Source organism: Chionomys nivalis, chromosome 2 (genome assembly GCF_950005125.1).
Source record: "Chionomys nivalis chromosome 2, mChiNiv1.1, whole genome shotgun sequence".
Classification (NCBI taxonomy): domain Eukaryota; kingdom Metazoa; phylum Chordata; class Mammalia; order Rodentia; family Cricetidae; genus Chionomys; species Chionomys nivalis.
In genome coordinates, this window is record NC_080087.1 from 35,799,933 (window position 1) to 35,822,836 (window position 22,904).

The 22,904-nt window shown below is 42.6% G+C and overlaps 2 protein-coding genes across 3 annotated transcripts in view; one reads left to right on the forward strand and one right to left on the reverse strand.

The window, feature by feature from the left end:
• The window catches only part of Med23 (mediator complex subunit 23), a 46,447-nt gene extending 43,492 nt beyond the window's left edge, over positions 1 to 2,955 (forward strand). For both annotated transcript variants that reach the window (XM_057756066.1, XM_057756076.1), the window contains one exon: positions 1,170 to 2,955. In XM_057756066.1, the coding sequence (XP_057612049.1) occupies positions 1,170 to 1,334 (165 nt within the window). In that variant the 3' untranslated portion in view covers positions 1,335 to 2,955. The remainder of the gene's footprint in view (positions 1 to 1,169) is intronic.
• A 1,106-nt stretch (positions 2,956 to 4,061) lies between these two features.
• On the reverse strand, positions 4,062 to 16,378 carry Arg1 (arginase 1). Its single transcript, XM_057762319.1, has 8 exons — positions 16,222 to 16,378; positions 10,977 to 11,049; positions 8,913 to 9,087; positions 7,153 to 7,312; positions 5,644 to 5,738; positions 5,166 to 5,270; positions 4,843 to 4,979; positions 4,062 to 4,608 (listed from the first exon to the last, which is right to left on the reverse strand). The coding sequence occupies exons 1-8, from the start codon at positions 16,276 to 16,278 to the stop codon at positions 4,439 to 4,441; spliced, it is 972 nt and encodes a 323-aa protein (XP_057618302.1). The 5' UTR covers positions 16,279 to 16,378; the 3' UTR covers positions 4,062 to 4,438.
• Between the last annotated feature and the right edge of the window lie 6,526 nt (positions 16,379 to 22,904).

The following is a 22,904-nucleotide window of genomic DNA, read 5'->3' on the forward strand; positions in this document are numbered from 1 at the left end:
GCTTCTGTTAACACACACACACACAAAAATGGGAGAACTGATCAGTGCTTTTTAAAACCAAAATGTAGTCTTTGTGTTTGGACTTAAACTTTGACAATGGAGTTAAGCAAAAGGAAACATTGCTGTCATCCTGACCTTTCCTCCTGAGGTCAGAGAACAGTAAAGCTAAGAACATTTGTCTCAAAATATTTTCTAAGTTTGTCCACTGTGTATGATGAATCCAAGTATAAAGTTAAGGAAATTGCTTTGGAGATAAATGTTGCAAATGTTGTTTGTTCAAAAACTCTAAGTATTCTTCCTGCTTCTGCTAGCATAGCATTTGGGAAGGATAACCAAGTTCTCAGATGTGTACAACTTGTAATGGAAACAATTCTAGTTGTAGATAGCAGGATAACTGGTGGATAGATGGATGGCAAGTTCTTGAAGTGCGTGCTTAGACAGAAATAGACATATACACACTACATATACATATATATTGTGTGGGGGAAGGAGAATACATATGCTTGCTTGTGTATAAAAAAATTGTATCTGTTTTCTTAAAGCTTTTTGAAGAGACTCTGACCAGCTCAGGCATGGCAAACATGGATCTGACAATCCTTGCCCTTCTCCCCATTCCGTCTGCCTTACTAACCTCCAGGTTACATCCCTAAAGCTATAGCCACTGGGGTCTGTTTCCTCGTTTGTCCACTCGCTCCTCCTGAGGCTGACTTCCAAGGTCCAGCTATCAAAGCATTGGATACAGCACTCAGAAGCCCCCTTTGGCTCACCTAATTAACTTGCCCAATTAAAATTAAACACCACATCCTAGCACAGGGTTTCCCCTTGTGTCTTTATAAACTGCCATTTTCCCATATGCCATGTCTGACTCCCCTCTATCCACAGGTTCCCTCCAGGAAAAATATTCCTGTCCCCTTTCCCTTGTTCCCTTCCCCTTCTCCCTCATTCTCTATCTCCTATCTTTTTCTCGTATTCCCTGTCCTTCTTCCCTGAGGCAAATAAATCTCCTTTGTGCTGAGAACTTGGTTTTAGTGGTCCTGAGCCAATACATTCCCTTATTTCCCCATCTGCCACTGCCCCCACCCCGTATATACTGTTGAAAACTGAAAGTCACTTCTGAAAATGTGAGACTATTTGTGTGTTTTTTCCTTAATTGTATTCTCGTTTCTTAGGTAGAGAAGATTATCTGTAATTTAAAGCCAGCTTTAAAACTTCGGCTTCGATTCATCACACACATCAGCAAGATGGAGCCAGCTGTGCCTCCCCAAGCCCTGAATAGCGGGTCTCCAGCCCCTCAGCCCAGTCAGGTGCCAGCACCTCTACCAGTGACTCAGTGAAGCCAGAGCACCGGGTGCAGAAGAGCACATCTGCCTGCGAAAGTGACTCACGCCTCCTAAATCTGAACACAGTGCCCTGTGCTGACAGGACAGAAGCAGCCATCATGTTCAGATTGATTGATTCTGATTCAAATACTGGATCTCTTGACACCTTATAATTTCCTTCACCCTGTCTATATTTTTGTCTCTAAGAGATTAAGTAAGCTACATGTTCATCTTCATAACAATTTATTTGCGTCCCTAGGAACATGGGGGTTTCTATAATTAAGTGGCTTTTACCAGACACTCAGATTTCTTGTTCAGCCATTTTTTTAAATTATTATGACATCTTCACATTTCATATATACTATCTTAAAGATACAACACATGTAAAATGGACATTGCAAACCCTTTTATATGTAAACGTCTTTTGGTCTGTCTTTAGAATAGAGCTTTTTTATTAATGGAAAAGGCCTTGTGTTTACAGGAATAAATGGGGTTTCATATTCTTTTTTAACTGGCTGTAAAATTTTATTGTAAATTTAAAATTTGCAAATATTTCCAAATAAATTATGTAAAGTTTCTACCAAAGTAGATGAGAAAAGTTTTGCATTTGCTCTGAACTTTCTGTATAAAATGAATCAGGAACCATGTAAGAAATGACATCTGAGATGGATAAATTTCAATAAAGCCATGCTCAGTTGTTGGATCTCCTGATCTGTTTTTGAAATTCACTAGCTGCCTTTCCAGATTCATACCTGCCAGATAAGATTCTTCAAATTCTCTGAGTTTTTATAACCTCCCGAGTTTTAAATGTAGTACACATTTTCATTCTGTGAGGTTTGTTTGATTTTTGAGGTGCTAATTCAAAAGGAGATGGCATTTTAAAGCCCTCGGATGCCTGTAAAGTTTCTTTAATGACCTAATGTGAGTGCTGCTCCTTGGAGAGCTAGTCTGCTCCTCTGTCTGCACTATAGATGTTAACACCTGGGAATCTCGAGATACTCTTTGTCAAAAAAATTATGACAGTGAATTTAGCCAGCTACATTTCAGGCTCCTACTATGAAGTATGATCCTCCTAGACCTTTATTTTTGTAGTTCATGTCATTGCAATCATTAAATCTTTATCTGCCGTGCATGACTATCTGAAAACATACAGTGCATCATTAATGTTTCTAGGCTGATAAATATTCTTAATCTTCTCCAGAACTTTTATAGTAGGAATGATTCCAAATGTTATTCTTAACGTCTCAGTTATATTCTTTGTACCTCAGGGACTAGATCACTGCTTTGAGATCCTAGGATGAAAACATTTGACCCTGGCATTTATATTATATTATTATATACATTTGATATTGAACAGAAGAATGAAGTACAGTCTTAACCACTTTCTCAAGGTCATATTTATGCTAGTAAATTTGTTAAAAATTCAAATTTCCTTGTCTAGCTTAAAAAACAGAAATATGACTTTTTCTCTGAATGGAGTTTTAAAGTTGTTAATTAGGGACATTGATAAAACCCAGAAACTTTGGGTTTATAATTGGGGGAAGAAAATTTCTGCATTATTGTATCTTAAGGGTTTGGGCATTTGTTTTCAATGAGTAACTGTGGCTCAGCCCAGCTGGATTCCAGTGATGGGAACACTGCCTCTGCTGTGTGGCAGTGCTAACATCTGAATGGGCTAGTAAACATTTAAATTTTGGAACTAAATTTTAAAGTTTTCTTAAGTGGTTTTGTTTGGGTTTGGTTTGGTTTGGTTTTTTGAGACGGGGTTTCTCTGTAGCTATGGAACCTGTCCTGGAACTAGCTTTTGTAGACCAGGCTGGCCTCGAACTCACAGATATTCACCTGCCCCTGCCTTCCGAGTTCCCGGTTTAAAGGCGTGCACCACCACTGCCCAACTCAAATTTTTCTGAAGCTTTAATGTAAATAGCTGCATGTGACTACTATATTGTACAATATCCTAAAGGTACACCGTAATTGCCTAAATTCATTCAATAAACTTTACTTCAAAGGCTGTACAGGTGGTAATTAGGCTTAATCTGTAGGCGTACTCGGGAAAACTCAGGTGGTCAAGCCTCACTCACATGCAGCTGCTAAAACAGCAATAAAAATCCCTCATGGAGTCATTCCAGAGTTCCCTGCATTGCCGCGTAAGTTTAGGTGAGGGCAAACATGACGCACTTGTTCTGACAAATGACACTTTATTTTTTTGTATTTCCTCTTTCCTCAGCTTACTTCAGAGCCGAGGTGAGTTTTTAGAACCTTAAGAGTGTTAGCTAACCAGGGATGCTGCAGATGCAGTGATGTGATCTCAAAGCCTACGGGACATTAGCTGGATTCCTATTGTGTTAGTACCTTTAGAAAAACAAAAACAACCAGTGGTTTCTCTGGTTGCTGCACAGATGTTTGCGAGTCCCTTCTTTGCCAAAACCTGCACAACAATCAAGCTTAAAATACCTATGTTATGTTTGCCTAGAAAAAGAAAGGGTCACCTGATATTAGTGAACTTGGAGATTGTCTAAGCCTGTGATTAGCCATTTTACAGGTAAGACAGAAACCAACTTTTAATGGCTTCAAAGTCTTATATTGTTCTAGGGATGATTATTTCTGTGCCTTGTAGGAATCTTCACAGTGATTTTTAAGAAGGTTGCATTGGGGGGGTATGGTATACACATGTGTGGTTTGGTATGTACGTGGATAAGTATGTTGCATGTGTTTGTAAAGAGGTAGACAACAGGATTTTGTCATAAGTTTATTACAAAAATCACATCTTTTGAACAATGTGGACACAGCTGCCTCCCTTTGGACACCTTTGTCTCCAACTATCTGATGGCCCAGTCTAGTGAACCAGCACTCCCACTGATGTGTATTTTAAATGCTGGAGCATTTTTAATTGGAAATTAATTTATACTGCTTTTTAAGAGTAACTTCTACTTAAATTAGGAATACATATGTTCTAATTTCATAGCTGTTCAAATGTCCACACCCTGGGTTTCATACCATAAAGGAACTTGTGAAATACTGGGGGGAAAATATCGTGCAAGAATGAGCCCTTGGGAGAACCGTTGCTTAGGTCTGTTTGCTCTCATGAGCTAGCTGTTTTTCATGTGTCTCATCCACATTTACTTAGGTGGGTTAAGGTAGTCGATCCCTGGCTTATGACTACCCTCCCGAGCAGTCCCAAAGCAAGACAAGGTCAATGCTACTGCCGTGTTCACTGTCCGAGTCGCCTCTTCCGGTGTCTTCGCCAGAGCTGGGTTTACTTCCATTATATCTAGTCCTGAGAGTAGCCCTACAACAGAAAAATGGTAATATATCGTTGATAAGAGTAACTGACATTTTAAAATCTGTGACAACTGATTCTAAAGTGTATCTCGTGGAGAAGAGGTGCGAACCAATGGAAAACGTGTATCACACATCACATGATGGGCATCCGAAGTACCAAAGGGCTTGGGTTAGGTCAGAGAGGCCCACTAACACACTGGCCAAGGGTGCAGCTGTTTCATCATTGCCTTTTTTTACCTACCTGTCTTGTAAATTTCTTCTGTGATGTAGAGACCTTCTCTGTAGGATAGGCCTCCCAAAACAGGTGTGCCAGTAGCCGCTGTGAACGCTGGGTCCAGTCCATCAACATCAAAACTCAGATGAATGGGCCTTTTCTTTCTTTTAAGAAATAGGAAAGGCTTTCCGTTAGAGTGGTGGTTTAGGAATCAATAATCAAATATGGGTCTTCTCCTGCTTTATAAAACAACCCATGGAAATCCCATGGTTTTACCTAACCTTTATTAACAACCTATATTGATAAGAATTGTCAGTAGCAAGCCTTGGTTACACAAATGAGCATCGTACCTTCCTAGTAGATAGCTGAATGTCTCTTCCATCACCTTGCCAATTCCCAGTCTATCCACTTCAGACATTGAGAAATATTTAATTCCTAGGGTTTTTATAATATAGCTATAAAAGAACAGATTTAAGTTAATCTACAGTTAATAAGATTTTTCTTATATTCCCTATGGCAGATTTACATAAAATACATAAAATATTTATTTCATTTACATATTACATATTTACATAATATTTACAATTTACATAAATATTAAATATTTACATAAGATACATAAAATAACTCCTGTGAACTGTGTTATATATACACATAGTTGTATTTTAAATCATTATAAACTTCCTGAATACCTGTGTCTAAGTGAATATAAATACATGTACAGTTGTATACATGCATGTATACATAATGACAACTTAAAAGAACCTCCTCTTAAGATTTAACCAGTAAAGTGTACTTAGCATATAAAAGAACATGGACTAAACTTACTGCTCCCCGGGGTCTACGTCTCGCAAGCCGATGTACACAATATCCTTGGCAGATATGCAGGGAGTCACCCAGGAGAATCCTGGTATATCGGGAAACTAGAAACAACAGTATTTCCATTTAGACCAGCGTGTTTCTCTTAAGCAGATCTGCATTTTATATTGAGCACCCTTGACTGCACATATCTGACATTTAGAGTGTACGTTTAGAAGCGATTTTTAAATAATGTGAGATTAGGAAGGGATACTTGCCTCCCCTTGTGTGCTCTTGATTGCTTTGACGTCAACAGCTTTGCTCTGGGGCCCAACCTACCCTGGCCCCTTGTCGGTAGTTTCATGCTCCATGCCCCATTTCTGCAATGCTCAGATTCTTTCCCAGGACTCTGATACCAAGAAATATGTGCTTTTACTTCTTTAATGACTTCCATCTTCACTTCCCTTTCTCAAAAGGGCTTAATCCAGTATTCTAAAGAAGTTTCTCTGGAATAGGGATGGGTTCTTCCTCATGTGGTTCAGGTAAGTGCTTCTCAGAGTAGGGATCTGAAGCTATGAAAGCCAGGCAGGGTGGCACACTCCTGTCTTTGCACCCAAAAGACAGGTGGAAAGTTCTAGGCCAGCCTCAAACAGCTAGCAAGACTCTTGCAATATCTGCACGGGGCTCTTTTGACTAGGGTCTGATGTGAAGAGTGCACTTGGTAAAAAAAAGGAAAAGCCTGTGACATGCAGTTAGAAGATGTAGGAGACAAGAGACCCGCTTGCCCTTGCCTCGTAATAACTCAGCCTGTTTCTAGATAAGTTGTTTACCCTCCGAATCTGTTTAGAAAGGGTTAGTCTGTCCATCTACTCAAAAGGGTAGTTTAAGAATCCCAAAGACCAGGTGTGGTGGCACACTCCTTTAATCCCAGTACTGAGAGGCAGAGGCAGAGGCAGGTAAATCAAGGCCAGCCTCATCTACAAAGTGAGTTCTAGGACAGCCGTGATTGTTACACAGAGAAATCCTGTCTCGGAATACCCCCCCCACCCACCCACCATCCCCCCAAAAAAGGAATATCCAAAGAGAAAGCAGTCAACCGTCTGCATCCCTATTTCCAGCAGTCATAGGTTGAGGATACAGTTAAGCCTGTACTAGGTCTTATTGGTCCGCATTGAACCTATACAGGCTCTCCCCCCAGACAATACAGTTGAAGGTCTCTTTTTGTAGTATTTATACTGCATCTGGTATTAACCTAAAGTATGTAGGAGGATGCACATAGGTTATATGCAATATGTGTTGTACTGTTTGAGAGACTTGAGCACCCATAGTTTGGGTATCTGTAAGGTCGTGGAACCAATCGTTCATGGATACAGAGGGACAACTCCAGGTGGAATTAGTTTGCAAACTGTCCAGTAGAAGCCTTACTGCCTTTACAACTCACCTTTTGCTTATTTACTACAGAGAAGATAGCTTGAGGTTATAGCAAGGATACCTCCTGAACCACTACAGAGTTCTTTCATATCATAAGGAGCCTCTTACCTTTCCTTTTAGTTCCTTCAGGAGAAAAGACACAGGTTGTCCATGCAAATTCCCAGTGCCCGTCGTCAGTGGAGTGTTGATATCGGTGTGAGCATCCACCCAAATGACACATAAGTCAGGATGGACCCTGGCATGGCCAGAGATGCTTCCAATTGCCATACTGGGTGCAGGGAGAGGGGGAGAGTTTGTGTGAACATCAGGTTTACAATATCATCACATACATTGTTAACCCAAATACTGTGCCTATTTGATAACCTTTAAGTCCATTTAGCATGTGCATAGACCTTAAGGGTGTTAGTTAAACCATTATAACAATAGAGAAGGGGGAGCTATCACCAGTTAGTTTACCTTGATGACATCACTAAGAAAGATATGGATGGACACTCTTTAGTTCTTAGGGTCGAACTAGCTCCTTTTCTGAACTCTCCTCTCTCTTGTTAAGTACTTGATTTTCTGAGTTCAATTATAAAACATTCTTTCATTTTTCTCCTCAAAAATCAGCACTTTTATAATCAGGGAGAATCACTAGAGTGTACCTTTGTCCCCTACAACCAGTGTCTGTCTGTCAGTCAGTGCTCAGCTTCACATTAGCCCCCTAGTCTCTCCTTGCAAGGCCCCATTCTCATCAGGTCCGGAGACATACAAGCCCGTCCCAAATTCTTCCTGAGTCCACATTAGGCCAGAATGGGGGAGCTAAGTGGTATCTTGCACAGAAGTTAACAATAGGTCAGACATAGGATGCCCGTGTCATCACACTTGTAAACATGTAAATACGACTCAGAGTCACGAACGTCAGGATTCTCAAAGTAGAAACGTCCGTGCCTTCATGTCCAGGTATTGTGTATGCATTTGGCGTGATGTCTGCTGTTATTCGACATCTCACGCCTTTGGGCCATCTGTACCCTTACCATTTCCACTTTCAATGTTTCCACTTAGAAAAGAAAGGAAAAAAGCAAATCCAGTCTAAACTGCAGCCGTGCCATAGCAGCCATGCTCCCAGGAGCGGCCAAGGCGCTTAGGGCGTGAAAGGAAGCAGCTCTCAGGCTACAAGAGCAGCCCAACTGTCCTCACTCTTCAACTCGTTGGGCCTCCCCAGGATGCCATCCCGGAGTGAAAACAGGAAACTGGTCTTTGCTTTGGTGAAAATGTAAAACTAAATATCTAGCAATATGGATACGTATAAAAGTGTGTGTGTGAGTGCATGCGTGCATGTGTGTATGAGTGTGTGTGCACCCAGAATGGTGTCATTCCATGATGAAAAATTACTCAGCCAAAGCGATACTTTTGTGTGCATGCTAAATAGAAATATAAGGAAACCTAGACTGTTGGTTTAGAAGAGAACATGAGAAAAGACAGAAAAATAATTGTCAACTGGTCATGTATTTGTGTGTGTGTGTTCTTTCACAACTTATATAGTGCTTTTACAATGGAAACATATATTTCTAAGTTCACCTAAATGAATTCTGTCATCAATAATCAAGTTGAATAGACTGTGACTTCCCCCAGTGGCTAATCACTATAAAATTTAATGTATGCTGGAATCCGCAGTTGGCATATTTCCTGTTGTAATGGGTAAAGATATTTTAAGACTTCAAATAGAGCTCAGCCTATGTTTCCATCATAAATTAGGCTGTACAATGTCCCTAAAGGCAAAAAAGTACAAAATATCTTTCAGTGCTTTCTTGTGTGCTTTTTCACTCTTCTTAGGTCCCCTTATGGCGTTTGTGCCCAACCCCAGGAATATAACCAGTTCACAAGACCTGTGGTCTCCACCCAACACCACACTGACTCTTCCATTCTTCTGGGCCTCTGCCACCACACCGGCCAGCTGTTCATTGGCTTTTCCCACAGATCTTGGGTTCTTCACAATTTGAAAGGAGCTGTCACTAGGGACATCACCAAAGGCCAGGTCCCCATAGTCTTTCACATCATACTCTGCAATGAAAAGTTTGACGTTACTAAATGGAAACAGACAGCAAGTCAGCCCTCCAGTCACCAAAGATGCTCGCGCATACCAGGGTCTCCCTATTGCCCGAGTCAATCCATGGAGACTGGATGCCAAAAAATGACGACAATAACTTGGTGGTCTTGATCCAATAGGGAACAACATCCTGTTCTGTGCCCCACCCCCACCCACCATCTGCATGTGTGCATACACATGTGTTAAATGCTTTTTCTCTTTCTGTGATAAGCATGTTTAGTTTTAAGTAAGTGTTTTATATGTCCCAAATGAAATACCTCAGAAGTAGTTAACATGTAGTTGTGAAATACAGTAGCGTTTTCTAAGTTTCTGACCCTGCTTTCAAGGATCCTGGTTTTCTACTCAGGCCATCACCCACCAAAACCTCCAGCTTCTTCCCCCATCTCTCCTGCCTTGTGTGATGAAAATGTCAATGCTGTGTATGTTTAGCATCAAACCTCCCAGGTCAGGGAGTCCAGGAAATGCATACTTTGTGCTTGCACTTTTTCATATAAAAAAAAATCAGGGAATCCAGCATTCCTAAGGACCCGGTTGTGCTTTCTGTCTTAAAAGCCCTGACATGAGTTTCTAGACTGGAGACCATCCCGTAACACCATGGGATCTCTTCAGTGTTCGGAACTAGCCTTTGCCAAAGTATGTGCTATATCTGTGTGTGCTTAAAATTGAGCAATACATTCAAGAAACTTCCCCTGATACAGTACTCGGTTTATTCTAGTTACCTAAGGAGAAGGCAGCATACTTGGGCTTTTCATTCTCCAGTTGAGTGGCCTCTCCCCCTCCCTTCCTTCTTCCCTCCCTATCTTTTCCCTTCCCCTTCTTCCTTCCTCCTCCCACACTCCCTCATGCCCTATTCACATCCTCACTTTCCAGCTTTACGAAGTGATACTTCAGCATTAACACTCAGTCATCCTAAATGTGAAGGCCATCAAGTTTGGAAAATCCCTACAATCTTGTAGCCACCACCATGTTAAACACTCCTTTCCTCTGTAGGCGGTGCCTGTCCCAACCGCAACAATTATCTCTTGCTTTCTTTAGCTATGTTTCTGTCTTCCTAGGACCTTATTCCAACCGAGGGACATGGTCATTTGTGTCCAGCCTCTCTCACTTAACATGCTGTCGTGGAGACCCATCAGTGGTCTTGTCTGTGTTCTGTCTGATCCTTTTCATTGTTCAATACTGTCTCATCACATATACACACTTTATTCTACCCATTAACCAGTTGGGGTTCTTTATTTTTCACGTGTGTATTATTATACTGCTGTTACTCATGCAAGTACAGGTCTTGTGTGTCGACAGAAGAGCCAGACTGCTTTCTAAATCGATTGCATCTTTTAACTTTTCACTGGAAATATATGCGGACTCCAATTGCTCCACTTTCCCAGTACTTGGCCACATGTATGCGCACACACATGCACACTAGATGCTGTTCTTCTTGCTGTTATTATTGCTGTTTTCTTTCATTTTCATGAGGTAGGGATCCTCTTGCAATAGTAATGTGTGTTTCTTTCAGCTTTTGTTTTTTATTTTCAATCCCCCCCAACTCCCGTCATCCACCAAAACCTCTTGTATCATGCATTCTTTTGTACGATAGTTTAGCCAGAAAGAGCAAACCAAGTAACGAAAATGAGAATATTCCACCAGCAACGTCTACTGGGGATTCTACCCAGGCCCTGCTTCTTTCTTAGGACATGGTTCTCATGATTAAAACAATAAATAAATAAATAGCCCTCGGTTCAGTGGTGTAAGTATCACTGTGGAAGCACCCTCCCCTTTTAGAAGCCTGTCCTTCCTTCCTTCAGAGTGATGGCGACATTACCTGATCATCTTTCAACTTTAAAATTACCTTTCTCTTTAAGTTTCTCCACGAGACCAGCGCTCCTCAATGCCGCGGGGCCCTTCTCTACCCCTCCTCGAGGCTGAGCAATGCAAAAAGTACAGTTTTCAGTCGTGATTGTGACTATCCAAAGCTCACAAGAAAAACTCCCCCTGTGGTCAATCAATGGAATCATTAGCCATTAGTTTCTGAGCTCCCATGCATTCAGGTCCTTTACATTTTCTCACTAATCTTCACAGTGATGTGGAATGAATTGCACCTATGCCAGACAGAAGGTACTGAACCACAAAGCCATTTTCATCCTGGCCAATAGCAGCTGAGTACAAGAACTAGCTTCGTAAGCTGGTCCTGGAATACCAAAACACGCTCTCCCCTTCCCAGCATGTAAGACTACTAACTTTGGACATTCAGTCACAACTTTTGTACATGGATGGTTGTTTCAACACTGATACGAAAACAGGATGCTTCTAATTAAGTCCGGAACAGGGTGTGCCATACATGCTGGTTATAACAGGTGATCTTTGGGCTCGGGCTTGCAACATCGGCAGATGGTCAGGGAAGGTGATGGGTGATGGAAAAACTTTGCTACCTAGGGAAAATCTAGGGCAACGACATCAGCAGGGGAAACGTATGACCTGGAAAGACCTACATGCAAGTCAGCATACAAGACCTGTACCTGAATGGAGAACAGTGGTATTAATAATAATAACAACAACAACAACAATAATAATAAAAAACAACAAAGTACCCCAACTGGTAAATGGAGGTTAATTTTTGACTCTTGGGGAGAAACCAGGCAAAAATGGTCACCCGATACTTGAAACCACAAAGGCCAGCAATAGTAATTTTAAATTCTGATGTGTTGAAACCTGAAGTGAGAAATCCTGCCTTGCTGAGTTAACATTCAGAACGCTAACCATCTTTTTCCATGGAAAAATTTCTCCCCAACTTTGTGGCTGATAGAAGTCTAAGTAAATAACACCTTTCTGTATCTTTCTGATATTTTTTTCAAGCCCTTTAGGATACAAAAATAAATAATTTTCTTTTTCAGTTTAGAGGCACACAGAAAGTTGGCAAGGAGATTGGTGTCAAAAGTCACATGTGTTTATCCTAAGGATTGAAACTGTAACCCTAAACTAAGCAAATACTTCCTGTCTGGTCAAGTGACAGATGATCTTCCCCAGGTGCTAGGCAAATCCTGGTGTCAAATTTCTACCCATAGCCACCAGGGACCTTGAATACTCTGCCTAACACAGTTCTGTCCCTTTACATCTCATAAATTGTTTTAAAACTCACTTTTCAATTGAAGTATACTATGTGTATATATATTCATGAGGTTTAGCATGATGTCTGGATCCATGTAGGTACTGGTAACATCAACTTAGGTTAACATATCCAGCACCTTAAACATTTATCATTTCTCTGTAATTAGGGTATTTAAAAATCTCTGTTTTTAGGCTGCATAGTGCAATATCCTTTATGTGTATGTGTGTGTACATGCACACATGAATGCACACATGCACCAAGCATGTTTGTGTTGTGTGTGTGCAGACCAGAAGACAAACTCAAGATGTGTTTGTCAAGATGCACATCTTTAATCTCACCACTTGGAAGAGTGAGACAGGTGATATAAATCACCCTGATTTTAGCTCCATAGTGTGTGTGTGTGTGTGTGTGTGTGAGAGAGAGAGAGAGAGAGAGAGAGAGAGAGAGAGAGAGAGAGAGAGAGAGAGAGAGAGAGAGAGAAAGCTCCATGCTAGCCAATTCCCCATCTTAAAACAGTTTTTCTCATTGGGCAGACTCTGTCTAGCTTTTTAATAAATACTCCTTATGTGTGTGTGGAGGGGGAGTGTTGTCTCTCACTAGCCTAGAACGTACAAGTAGGCTGGACTGGCTAGCTTGTGAGCCAAACTTTCAGCTCTCTCTACCTCCCAGCTCTGGAATTATGGATATACACCACCACATCCAGGTGTTTTATTGGTTTTTGTTTTTAAGACAGATCTGGAGACTCAGATTCAAGTTCTCATGCTTGTACAACAAGCTCCTCACCAGCTTAGCTGTCTTCCCGGCTCTGGTGGATTCTTCTTAACTATACTCATCATGGCCTCTTCTGACTTACAGTTTTATGTCCTTTGGTCTTATTGCCAGGTTTCAACCTAAATGTTTACCCATGGACTTCTGGGTGTTGCAATGGAGGACTGACATATAGGTGACACCCAAACTCCAATTCAATGTGACTCACCGGTCTTTCCCCTTCTCCTTTTCAGGCATCAGACAAACCCTGTGGAGACCTCTCAGGTGACACTGTATTTGCTATGACTGTCAGTAGGTCTTTCTGTGGAATGTTTGGGGTTTATTTTGTCCTGTTAATGCATGTTCTCATGTAGCCCAGGTTAACCTCAAACTCACTGCATAGCTAAGGATGACCTTGAACTTCAGATCCTCCTGCCTCTATCGTCTGGGTTTGGGGGTGACAAAAGCATGTCTCCATACGCAGTTTATGGGGAACTGGGGGTCTAACCTAGGGCTTTTGTCTCATCGAGCTTGCAAACCCTCAGCCAACCGCTTCCCCAGCCCCTCACCATGACATGTTCTAGCATTCTGTTCTTTCCCTGATTAAAACTACTTGTCATGATGGCTGCATGCCCATGTTGGTTTCTCTGTCCACTTTGGAAACTGCTCTGTCAGGAACCCTATCTATCTAAAGTGTCATGTCTAGCCCCTAACTAGCCTCAAGGCAATGATTTGCTATAGAGCTGAGTCTTCTAAATCAGCTTCAGTCTGCATAGACGAGGGGCACAAGCTTTGGTATCAGACAACCCTGTCTGGAAGTACACAGTGAAGATTCCATGACTTTTAGTAAACTAGCAGAATGCTCTAAGCCAGAGGATGTTAACCGATGAACCCCTTTGGGGTCACATATCAGATATTTACATTACAATTCATAACAGTAACAAAATTAAAGTTATGAAGTTTAGCAATAAAATAGTTTTGTGGTTGGGGGGGCGGCGGTCACCACAACATGAGGAGCATTAGGAAGGCTGAGAACCACTACAACCCTTAATTAACTCTCATCCAATGAAAACAATACCTACCTAGCTCAGTCTTTGTTCACCGTCTTGGAATGAGGTGAGGCAGAGAATGGGGTTCTTTCTCAGACTCAAACTTCTAACCATCTTCCATCTAACCTCTTTTTTGCCAGTGCATCACACTTAGGCCAGCTGTACGTATAAGCTAGCAGTTTCACCCTCTGATAGATAGCTTACAATAGGAAAAATCTGTCTCTGCTCTTACATTCATAAGACAGTAAGATACAGACTCATAGCCATGTTGAAGGAGAATCTCTGACACAGGAGACTACTAAGAATGCACAGTGCAGCAGACAGCGTTTTAACATATTGTCCGCTAGAGGGCCCTTGACCGTGATGGTCAGCTCTCTACCTAAGCCCAGAGGCCAACCAACTTAGGTTTTCCTTCCTTCCTTCCTTCCTTCCTTCCTTCCTTCCTTCCTTCCTTCCTTCCTTCCTTCCTTCCTTCCTTTCTCCCTCCCTCCCTCCCTCCCTCCCTCCCTCCCTCCCTTCCTTCTTTCCCTTCCTTCCTTTGCTCCTTTGCTCCCTTGTTTGCCTCTCTCCCTTTTTTTCTTGTCATTTTCAAGTCTGTTTCATAACCCATTCCAACAGTGGATGGAGGACTGAGAATGACTCGGTTGTTAAGAATGCATACTGCTCTTGCAGAGATAAACTAATGTATACCCAATCACAAAGAAAGGAAAATCCTTAAAAAATAAAAGACCCAATGAGCCTACTATGGATGTTTTAAGATTTTCCTCATTATTTGTTGGGGGGCTGGGGATGTGAGGGCACTCACAAAGGCCAGGAGAGGGTATTGGATACCCTGGAGTTTGAGTTATAGGCAACTGTTGTGGGTGCTGAGAACTGGACCCTGGTCTTCCTGAAGAGTAGCAAGAGCTCTTAACCACTAAGCAGTTTCGCCAGACCCATATTGTGCATTTTCAGGGAAACACATGTCAACAAAATGCCCCCCAGCTGGGCGGTGGTGGCGCATGCCTTTAATCCCAGCACTTGGGAGGCAGAGGCAGGCGGATCTCTATGAGTTCGAGACCAGCCTGGTCTACAAGAACTAGTTCCAGGACAGGCTCCAAAACCACAGAGAAACCCTGTCTCGAAAAACCAAAAAAAAAAAAAAAAAAAAAAAAAGTCCCCATGTTCTGGAGTTCTGGGCAAGCTCTTCGGCATGGTTTCCAAGGACAGTGGAGTGCTGTTTACTGACATCAAATACAATCTGGGCCTCCAACCTCTATCCTCCCACAATTATTATTGGGTGGGGGATGGGGGATGCAGCATGCACCTTGAGGCTTCACAATTAAAAAGACTACAGGCTCTCTAGATTCTAAAGGCCAAGAGGAAGAGCACATTTAAAAGCAAAAGAACAGTAGGAGTTACCATCCGCTGGCTCTCTTGTTTGACTTGGACTGTTTTTCCCCCCTTACTTTTTAAACAGACCATGTTGAGGCTAAGGCATTCCGATATCTCATTGCCTTTAGCAGAATGAGTGTTTCCAAGCCTAGGGGGGCGGGGAGGGCAGCAGTGGCTCATCTAGGCTTCGATGACATATGTGATTCACCCTTAGGTGGTCTAAGCAACTGGAGCTTTATGAATGCATTCATCCTGACAGGGGTGCCAACTTGAAGAGAGAGAGAGATGTAAGGTGCTCCCCTAGCCTATCAACTAACAGTCATAAGATCGTTAAAAGCTCAAAATAGCATGAATTCTTCACAAACTTGCAAAAGCACTGTTATTTAAGTTACCCAAATTAAAACAAGTCTGAAGGTTGTCACCAATCCATTACATTTCTAGGCATGAATTATGTCGCCAGACCAATGTGTTTTCTTATAATCTTTCACTCCGTACTCCGAAAACATTAAAAAAAAAAAAAAAAAAAAAAAAAAAGCATCAAGAGCTACATGCAGACACAGGTGATCTCCGCCCAGAGGAATTTGTTCAAACATTGTCATGACTAAGATTTAAATGAAATGGATTTTGGCAGGAGCCAAAAGAGGAAGTGGGTTTAAGTCCCCAGGAATGCCGTGCCACACAGTGGTGAGAAGACTTGAGTGCAGGCACCTGGAGGCCAGATAGTGCTGGGGAAACTCACAGCCAGATGGCAAAGCCTGGCGAGGGTTAAAATGAAACATTTCCCACCAGTAGGTCATTCAAAGGCGGCTCGCACTCACCTGTCCCTTGGAGAAAGGCGCTCCAATGATCCCTATGGGCTTCGGCTTGGAGCTCATGCTCTCAGCAGAGTTCCTCCGGCTGCCCCGGTGCTGTCCAGCTGCTTGCCGCCAGCTGTAACTCTAAAACGCAGCACATCTTTTTCCCCCCTCCTTATAATAGGTTGGATCTGTTTATCCAGCAGCTGGCCCCGCCTACTGAGTGCAAGAATGACAGAGTCAACAGAAACTCCCCATCAGTAGAATCGCCGCGTCCCTCCGAGCCTCTCAGGTCTCTAGTTTAGAGAGCATTATTCATCCGTCCAGTTCACGCCCTTTTGAAAAAGCCAGCTGGATGACATTAATCTTTCCTCAGACAATTGACAATTATGTGTGGTTTCATAACTGCATGTGAAGTGCTAGGTCCCTAGCCTGTGCAACCTCGGGGTGGTGCACTCACCTTTTCCAGGATTTAAGTCCACTGAGGAAATTGCAAGTTGAGGCTAGAAGTGCAATAGTGGCCTCCCACTGAGCATCCCGAGTCAAGGCTTCACGCGCTGGGGGAAACAGCTGATCTGTGAGACACATTTTACGTGTACCAGGTTACACTGTCTGGGAAAACATGTGGTTTATTTTTCTTCTTCTTCTTTTTGCTTATTTACAGGAAGGCATCCGTTATTTCCCCAATAACCCAAAGCAATACCAGTTTTGAAATAGTGTCCAGGAAAATCTCATTTTTGCAATCATGAGATAGCAAAATCAGCTAGCTTGAGTTTTTTGTCTTGGGCCAAGGGCTGGTCTAGCCAACGTTATTTTATTTAATCTTTAAACCTACCATAGGCTGAATATGATTCTTCTTGCGGCTTTACTGAGGGAGAAACTGCAGTGTGGGATGTGGTCATTCGTGTGCAGGCTGCAGAATAGAGGAGACCCATCGCTGGGCCTTCTGGATTCACCTGAGGGCTGGGCTTCTAATCTAAGCTCCAGCCAGCCAGAGGGTCCCCCTGAGACACTGTCCATCAAGGTGGTGTAGAAGCAGAGATCTAGGCCAGACGAGATAGCCAGCTGCTGAAGCACCCACACCAAGCCTGGTGACCTGAGTTTGACCCCCAGAACCCATATGGTGGAAGGAGAAAATCGACTCGTCCAGGCTGACCTCTGACCTCCACGTGAGTGATGTAGTGCACGCAGAACCCACCCCCAACGCTGAATAAATATTTTGAAAAGTGTGAATCCAGAAGAAATACAACCAAGTATTCTCCCAGCTGTAAAAATCACATGATTATAATTTTAAAAAGAAAACCCACATATCAGAAGTTCATGTTTTTCATCCTTTTGAAGACAAAAGTACCAAGGAGAACTTTTGATACCTCAGGACAGAGATTCTTTCCCCCTCTACCTTCAATACTGAGAATAGTCCAATACGGGATAAACACCGATTTTCTTGATTGGGTAAATGTGTTATACTTTCTGAATGACTAAATCAAGAAGCCAAAGTCTCTCAGCACCATTTTGATGCCTCCTTTCCAAATTTATTTTCTACATTTGTTATGTTTTGCTGATATAATCTAAATATATAGTTATAGATTTTTTTTTTGTATTCAATTGGTTTATTTGAGACAGAATCTCTGTATATACTCCAGCCTGGCTTTGAGCTCTTGGTCTTCCTCCTGCCTCAGCCTCTTAAATCCTGGTGCTGGTGCCACACCTGGATGTGGCACTCTCTGTGTGGATAAGTAATGACCTCTAATGACATTGGCAGTGTAAATCACTTTTCTTTCTTTTTGTTTTTCTTTGGTTTTTCAAGACCAGGTTTCTCTGTGCTGGTCCTGGAATTCACAGCAATCTGTCTGGGATTAAAGGCGTGTGCCATCACTGCCCAGCCACTCCCTTAACCTGTTGAGATCGGATAGCTTCGTGTATGCTATCATTCGAAATCCTTACTTTACAAATGGGCAGCTGGGTCATTTTCACCATAAACTTTGGGAGTTCAAGTTTCACCTGCTCCCCCAGATCGCAACCGTGATTCTATGTTTTCTTCTATTTGATTTAAATTTTATCTTTCTTGGGGCCTCTTGGTACTGGCCTGTAGCTCTTTGGGAGGCTGAAGCAGGGGAATCACAGGGCCAAAGCCTGACTGCACAATAAAGATAATTCAAAGCCAGCATGACCAAGTTAGAACTTTCTCCAAAGTTAAAAGGAAAGGAGAAAAAGGCTGTTCTGGGATGGGTTGTGTGCCTACCAGAAAGATGCGAGGTCTAAGCCTTAGATGCACCAAGAGCTCAATGTGTGCACTGGCTTCTTTTTAATCCATCTCCATTTTTATATTGTTTAAATCTTCTAACTTTAGCTCCACCAGCTTCCTCAACAGCACTCAATGGGCAGCCTCCCCATGGTACCACTAAGCTGTGTCCATCATGAGCCAAGTCCCCTGTCAGAGTGCTGTTAAAAGAACTGACTCATGGCGCGCAATGCCTTGGGGGACCGTGGGAGAGTCATTCCAGGAAAGAAAGGCAGAGGGCCTTTTGACCGCAGGTGTATTTTATCCCCTTGGATGTGATTTCATGCCTCTTGTCTTAAACAATGACTTTCAATTTATAAGACATGTTTATTTTTGTTGGGCGTCAAAATATAACTATAGGACCCAATCTGGTCAGTGTGCCCTGAATCTGGATACGGCCTTCTGCCTTGCTTTCATGCTCTCTCAGATAGAATCTATAGTACATGCCAGACAATAGTGTTTCACTTGGTCTGTCCTGAGAATGTCCTGGGAAAGGGCTGCCCTCTTAATATTTAATATGTGCTTACTGATGTTTATTTACATGCTTTTCTGAACTCAGACAGCCTTCCTCAGAGCATGGCTTTCTCTGTTTCATTTGTATGTAAACATATGTTGAAACTGAAATAAAGTTCTCTCCCGCATGAGACTGTAGGTCTACGCCCAGGTCCAGCAGACAAGATTTGTACAGATGGACCGAAAAGTCGGCCCTGCTCCAACCACTTTCCTCTGTGCCACTGGCTTGCTCATCCAGGTCTACACCAATCCATAATGCCTTGTCAGTGTGGCTTCATGGTGGATGTTATGGTTGGACAAGATGAACAGGTACTCTTCCTTTATGAAATTGGCTGGGTTTATGTTGATTGGTGTCTGGTTTGTATAGAAGGGGTTGGTGAGTATGGTTTTGCTAACTTTATATGTTCATTCATAGAAATTTACTGTCAAACCTCATCACCAGGGTTTTTCTTGGAAGTCTTTCTTCAGGCAGATTGTGGGTACCTTTTTATCACCTGACTCATTGATAAACGCTAACTCTCTGATAAAGAGAAGCTCATGGTTTCTTGGCTATCTGGTTTCCTTTGGTCTTTGTTGTTTAGGGTGTCTAACCTCACTGGTTTCATGTATTGCACGGTTTGCCATCATGGCCGCTCCCTTTCAAACATCTGTTCTCCTTAAGTAGACCCTCCAGAGCCCAGTGCTTAGGTCCAGGTGTAGATGGAGTCTCTAGTCCATGGAAGAGAATTTGCTATTGCTTGCCTTTTCTAGGTCACTGCAGAATCAAACGACAAGGAAGCACTTCAATAAGAGCTCTGTCACTCCACAGGGAACCTCAGTCCAAAGTGACACAGCTCCTGAACCAGTCATCCACCCGTAGACGGGCTTGTTGGCCAACACGGCATGTTCATACAGCAGCATGAAGAAGTCTGGAAATTGTCTCAGTTCCTGACAATACAGTCTTGCTGTGCTTTGTCCGTTACTTCCTGTCCTCTGACTTCCTTACCCAGGATGAGCTGATCCTGACAGGTCCTGCCCTCGGTGACCTCATGCAGACATGCAATGATTATCCCTTCCTTCATTTCATAAACACAAACTGTGGTGTTTTTTTGTTTAATTTGAAACTTTTTACATACATTTATTCTGTGTGTGTGTGTGTGTGTGTGTATGTGTGTGTGTGTGTGTGTGTATGTGCCTTAAACACATGTCATGGTGCCCTGTGGAGGTTCTCTCTCACCCTATGGGTTCAGGGAATCAGACTCGGGTTGTTAGGCTTAGCAACAAGCACCTTTATCTAAGATCCTCTAACCTCCACAAAGGACGGACTATCTTTTCAATTTCCAAAGCTGTGTTCACAGACCGTCCAAAGCAGTGGTTCTCAACCTGTGGGTTGCAACCCCTTTGGAGTTGAATGACCATTTCACAGGGGTCACCTAAGACCATCAGAAAGCACAGATATTTACAATATGATTCATAACAGTCACAAAACCGGAGTTACGAAGTAGCAAGGAAAAGAATTTTATGCTTGGGGTCAGCACCACTTGAGGAACTGTTTAAAGGGTGGCAGCCTTAGGAAGGTTAGAGTCACTGTAAGGAAGAAGACAGGGCCATCTGTCTATGTCCTCCCATCAGAGCCCACTGTCCCCAGTCCAAGTCTTTCTTCAATGTAGACAATGTGCACTGGACTTTAAAGAATCATTTCCTAGGAATGCAGACCTCACCCACCCACCCGCCCTCTACCACAAATGGGGATTTAAAAATTGTTGACATTTGAGGCAGAGCTGAGCTTGCTCTACACTCACAGAGGAGTCCTGCGCCTAGCCCCAGTTTCCGGTGTTTTGCTGACAATCTTCAGTGCTGTTTGGCTTATAGGTACACCATTCTAAACCTCTACGTTCACTGGCATTCTTCCTGTGTCTATTTCTGTCTTTTCACCTTTTCATCTCATAAGGACATCAGTCAGAATGCATTTTCAAATAACAAAGAAAACAGAAAAAAAAAAGAAAACAGATTTTAAAAGTTTCGCCATTAGAGTGCCTAAAAAAGAAATGTTTCCTGCAGTTTATACACCTCTCTTTGATGCTCCAAACCATGGCCCATAATCTTCATTGTATTCTTATCAGCCAACTGACAGATGAGACCTTTGAAATATAAAGCCCCGAGAGCTGGAAAATACACCAATGGGGTGGTTTCAGGGATGCATTCTACTTGGTGTGTAGACTTCTGAAACCCAACACAGCAAGGATAGGTAGTTCCTGAAACAGGGACTTTGTGGAAATGTTCAAATCTCGTCTTGTCTCTGGCAGGAACTCTCCGAACCCTGTGGCAGAGCAGCAGCCAGAGCAGGGTGAGTGGGACAACAAGGCTTGCTCTGGACGTCTGACTCATGGTGGTTTCATAACTATTTGACTGCACAGTCTCTTCCCCTTCTTTCCAGACTCACCCAAATGTGGAGCAAAGTTCACAGCAGGGTAGAGGCTGCAAGAAACAGGACATGGAAGATCAACACCCATGGTATCTCTGTGAACCAAACGATCACAAAGAAAGCCACTTGGAACCAGGTGACAGGGATTCTGCACACATGAAAACTCATGGCCAGCAAGACCTTGAAACACAACCTTGGTGTCAGGATACAATATTTTTCTCAATCTGGAGGTTTCAGCTGCAGATTCTCAGTAGAAATCAGCAGAAGGAAGATGGAGGAAGGCAACTAAAAGCAAGGGACGCATGAGCATATGTAGAGTTGTCTCAAGGTGTTCCCAAAAGATATGAGTACTTGGTTCCTTGCATAGAGGTCTTCCACTTGTTTGGTTAGAGTTACTCCAAGATATTTTATATTATTTGTGTCTATTGTGAAGGGAGATATTTCTATGATTTCTTTATCAGCCCATTTATCATCTGTATAAAGGAGGGCTTCGAGTTAATCTTATATCCTGCTACATTACTGAAAGTGTTTATGAGTTGTAGAAGATCCTTGGTAGAATTTTTGGGGTCGCTTATGTAAACTATCATATCATCAGCAAATAGTGAGAGTTTGACTTCTTCTTTTTTGATTTGTATCCCCTTGATCTCCCTTTGGTGTTTTATTGCTCTAGCTAGGTCTTCAAGAACTATATTGAATAGATATGGAGAGAGTGGACAACCTTGTCTTGTTCCTGATTTCAGTGGGATCTTTTATTCTGAAAATCCCCGCTGCAGGAAATGCTGGCAAGTCCCAAGCGGCTGTAGGCTGGCAACGAGTTCTGGGAACAGCCAGTCCCAAGGCAGAGACTTGCAGTTTCCCAGGAGGGCCACCCAAGCGAGCTGTGGCGAGCTCACAGTGGGTGCCCTGCAGGTCCTGAACAGCTAGCGGAGGGAAATGCTAACCAGCAGGGGTGGACGGACAGGAGTCAGAAACATGGACAGACAGAACATGTTCATGTTAAATATTTATTTAGGGTGTTATGGAAGGGAAAAGGAGAAGGGAGGGGCAGAGAGAAAGAGGGAGAAAGAGAGAAAGAGAGAGAGAGATAGAAAGAAGAAGGACAAGGGAAAGGAGAGAGAGAGAGAGAGAGACAGACAGACAGACAGACAGACAGACAGACAGACAGACAGACATATGCACACACACCAGAGGGGACAGTAAGAAGAGAATCCAAGATGGCGACAGAAGGTCAGAGGTTGCCAGGAGTGGACGTGGCTTGTCCCTTAAAGGTGCAAGCGTCCAAAGAACAACAGGATCATTTTGGGTTTCTCTCCATTTAGTTTGATGTTGGCTGTTGGCTTGCTGTATATTGCCTTTATTATGTTTAGGTATGTTCCTTGTATCCCCTGCTCTCTCCAAGACCTTTATCACAAAAGGGATGTTATATTTTGTTGAAGACCTTTTCAGTATCTAATGAGATGATGTGGTTTTTTTTTCTCCAAGTTTGTTTATATGGTGGATTACATTGAC

Bases quoted from the DNA above. Each gene is read 5' to 3' on its own strand.
- Arg1 (XM_057762319.1), bottom strand. From the start codon at position 16,278: ATGAGCTCCAAGCCGAAGCCCATAGGGATCATTGGAGCGCCTTTCTCC. The intron at 9,088-10,976 runs GTAATTTTAAAG...TTTTCATTGCAG, and splicing joins GGAGAAACTTAAAGAGAAAG to AGTATGATGTGAAAGACTAT. The intron at 5,739-7,152 runs GTAAGAGGCTCC...TGTTGTTTCTAG, and splicing joins TGAAGGAACTAAAAGGAAAG to TTTCCCGATATACCAGGATT.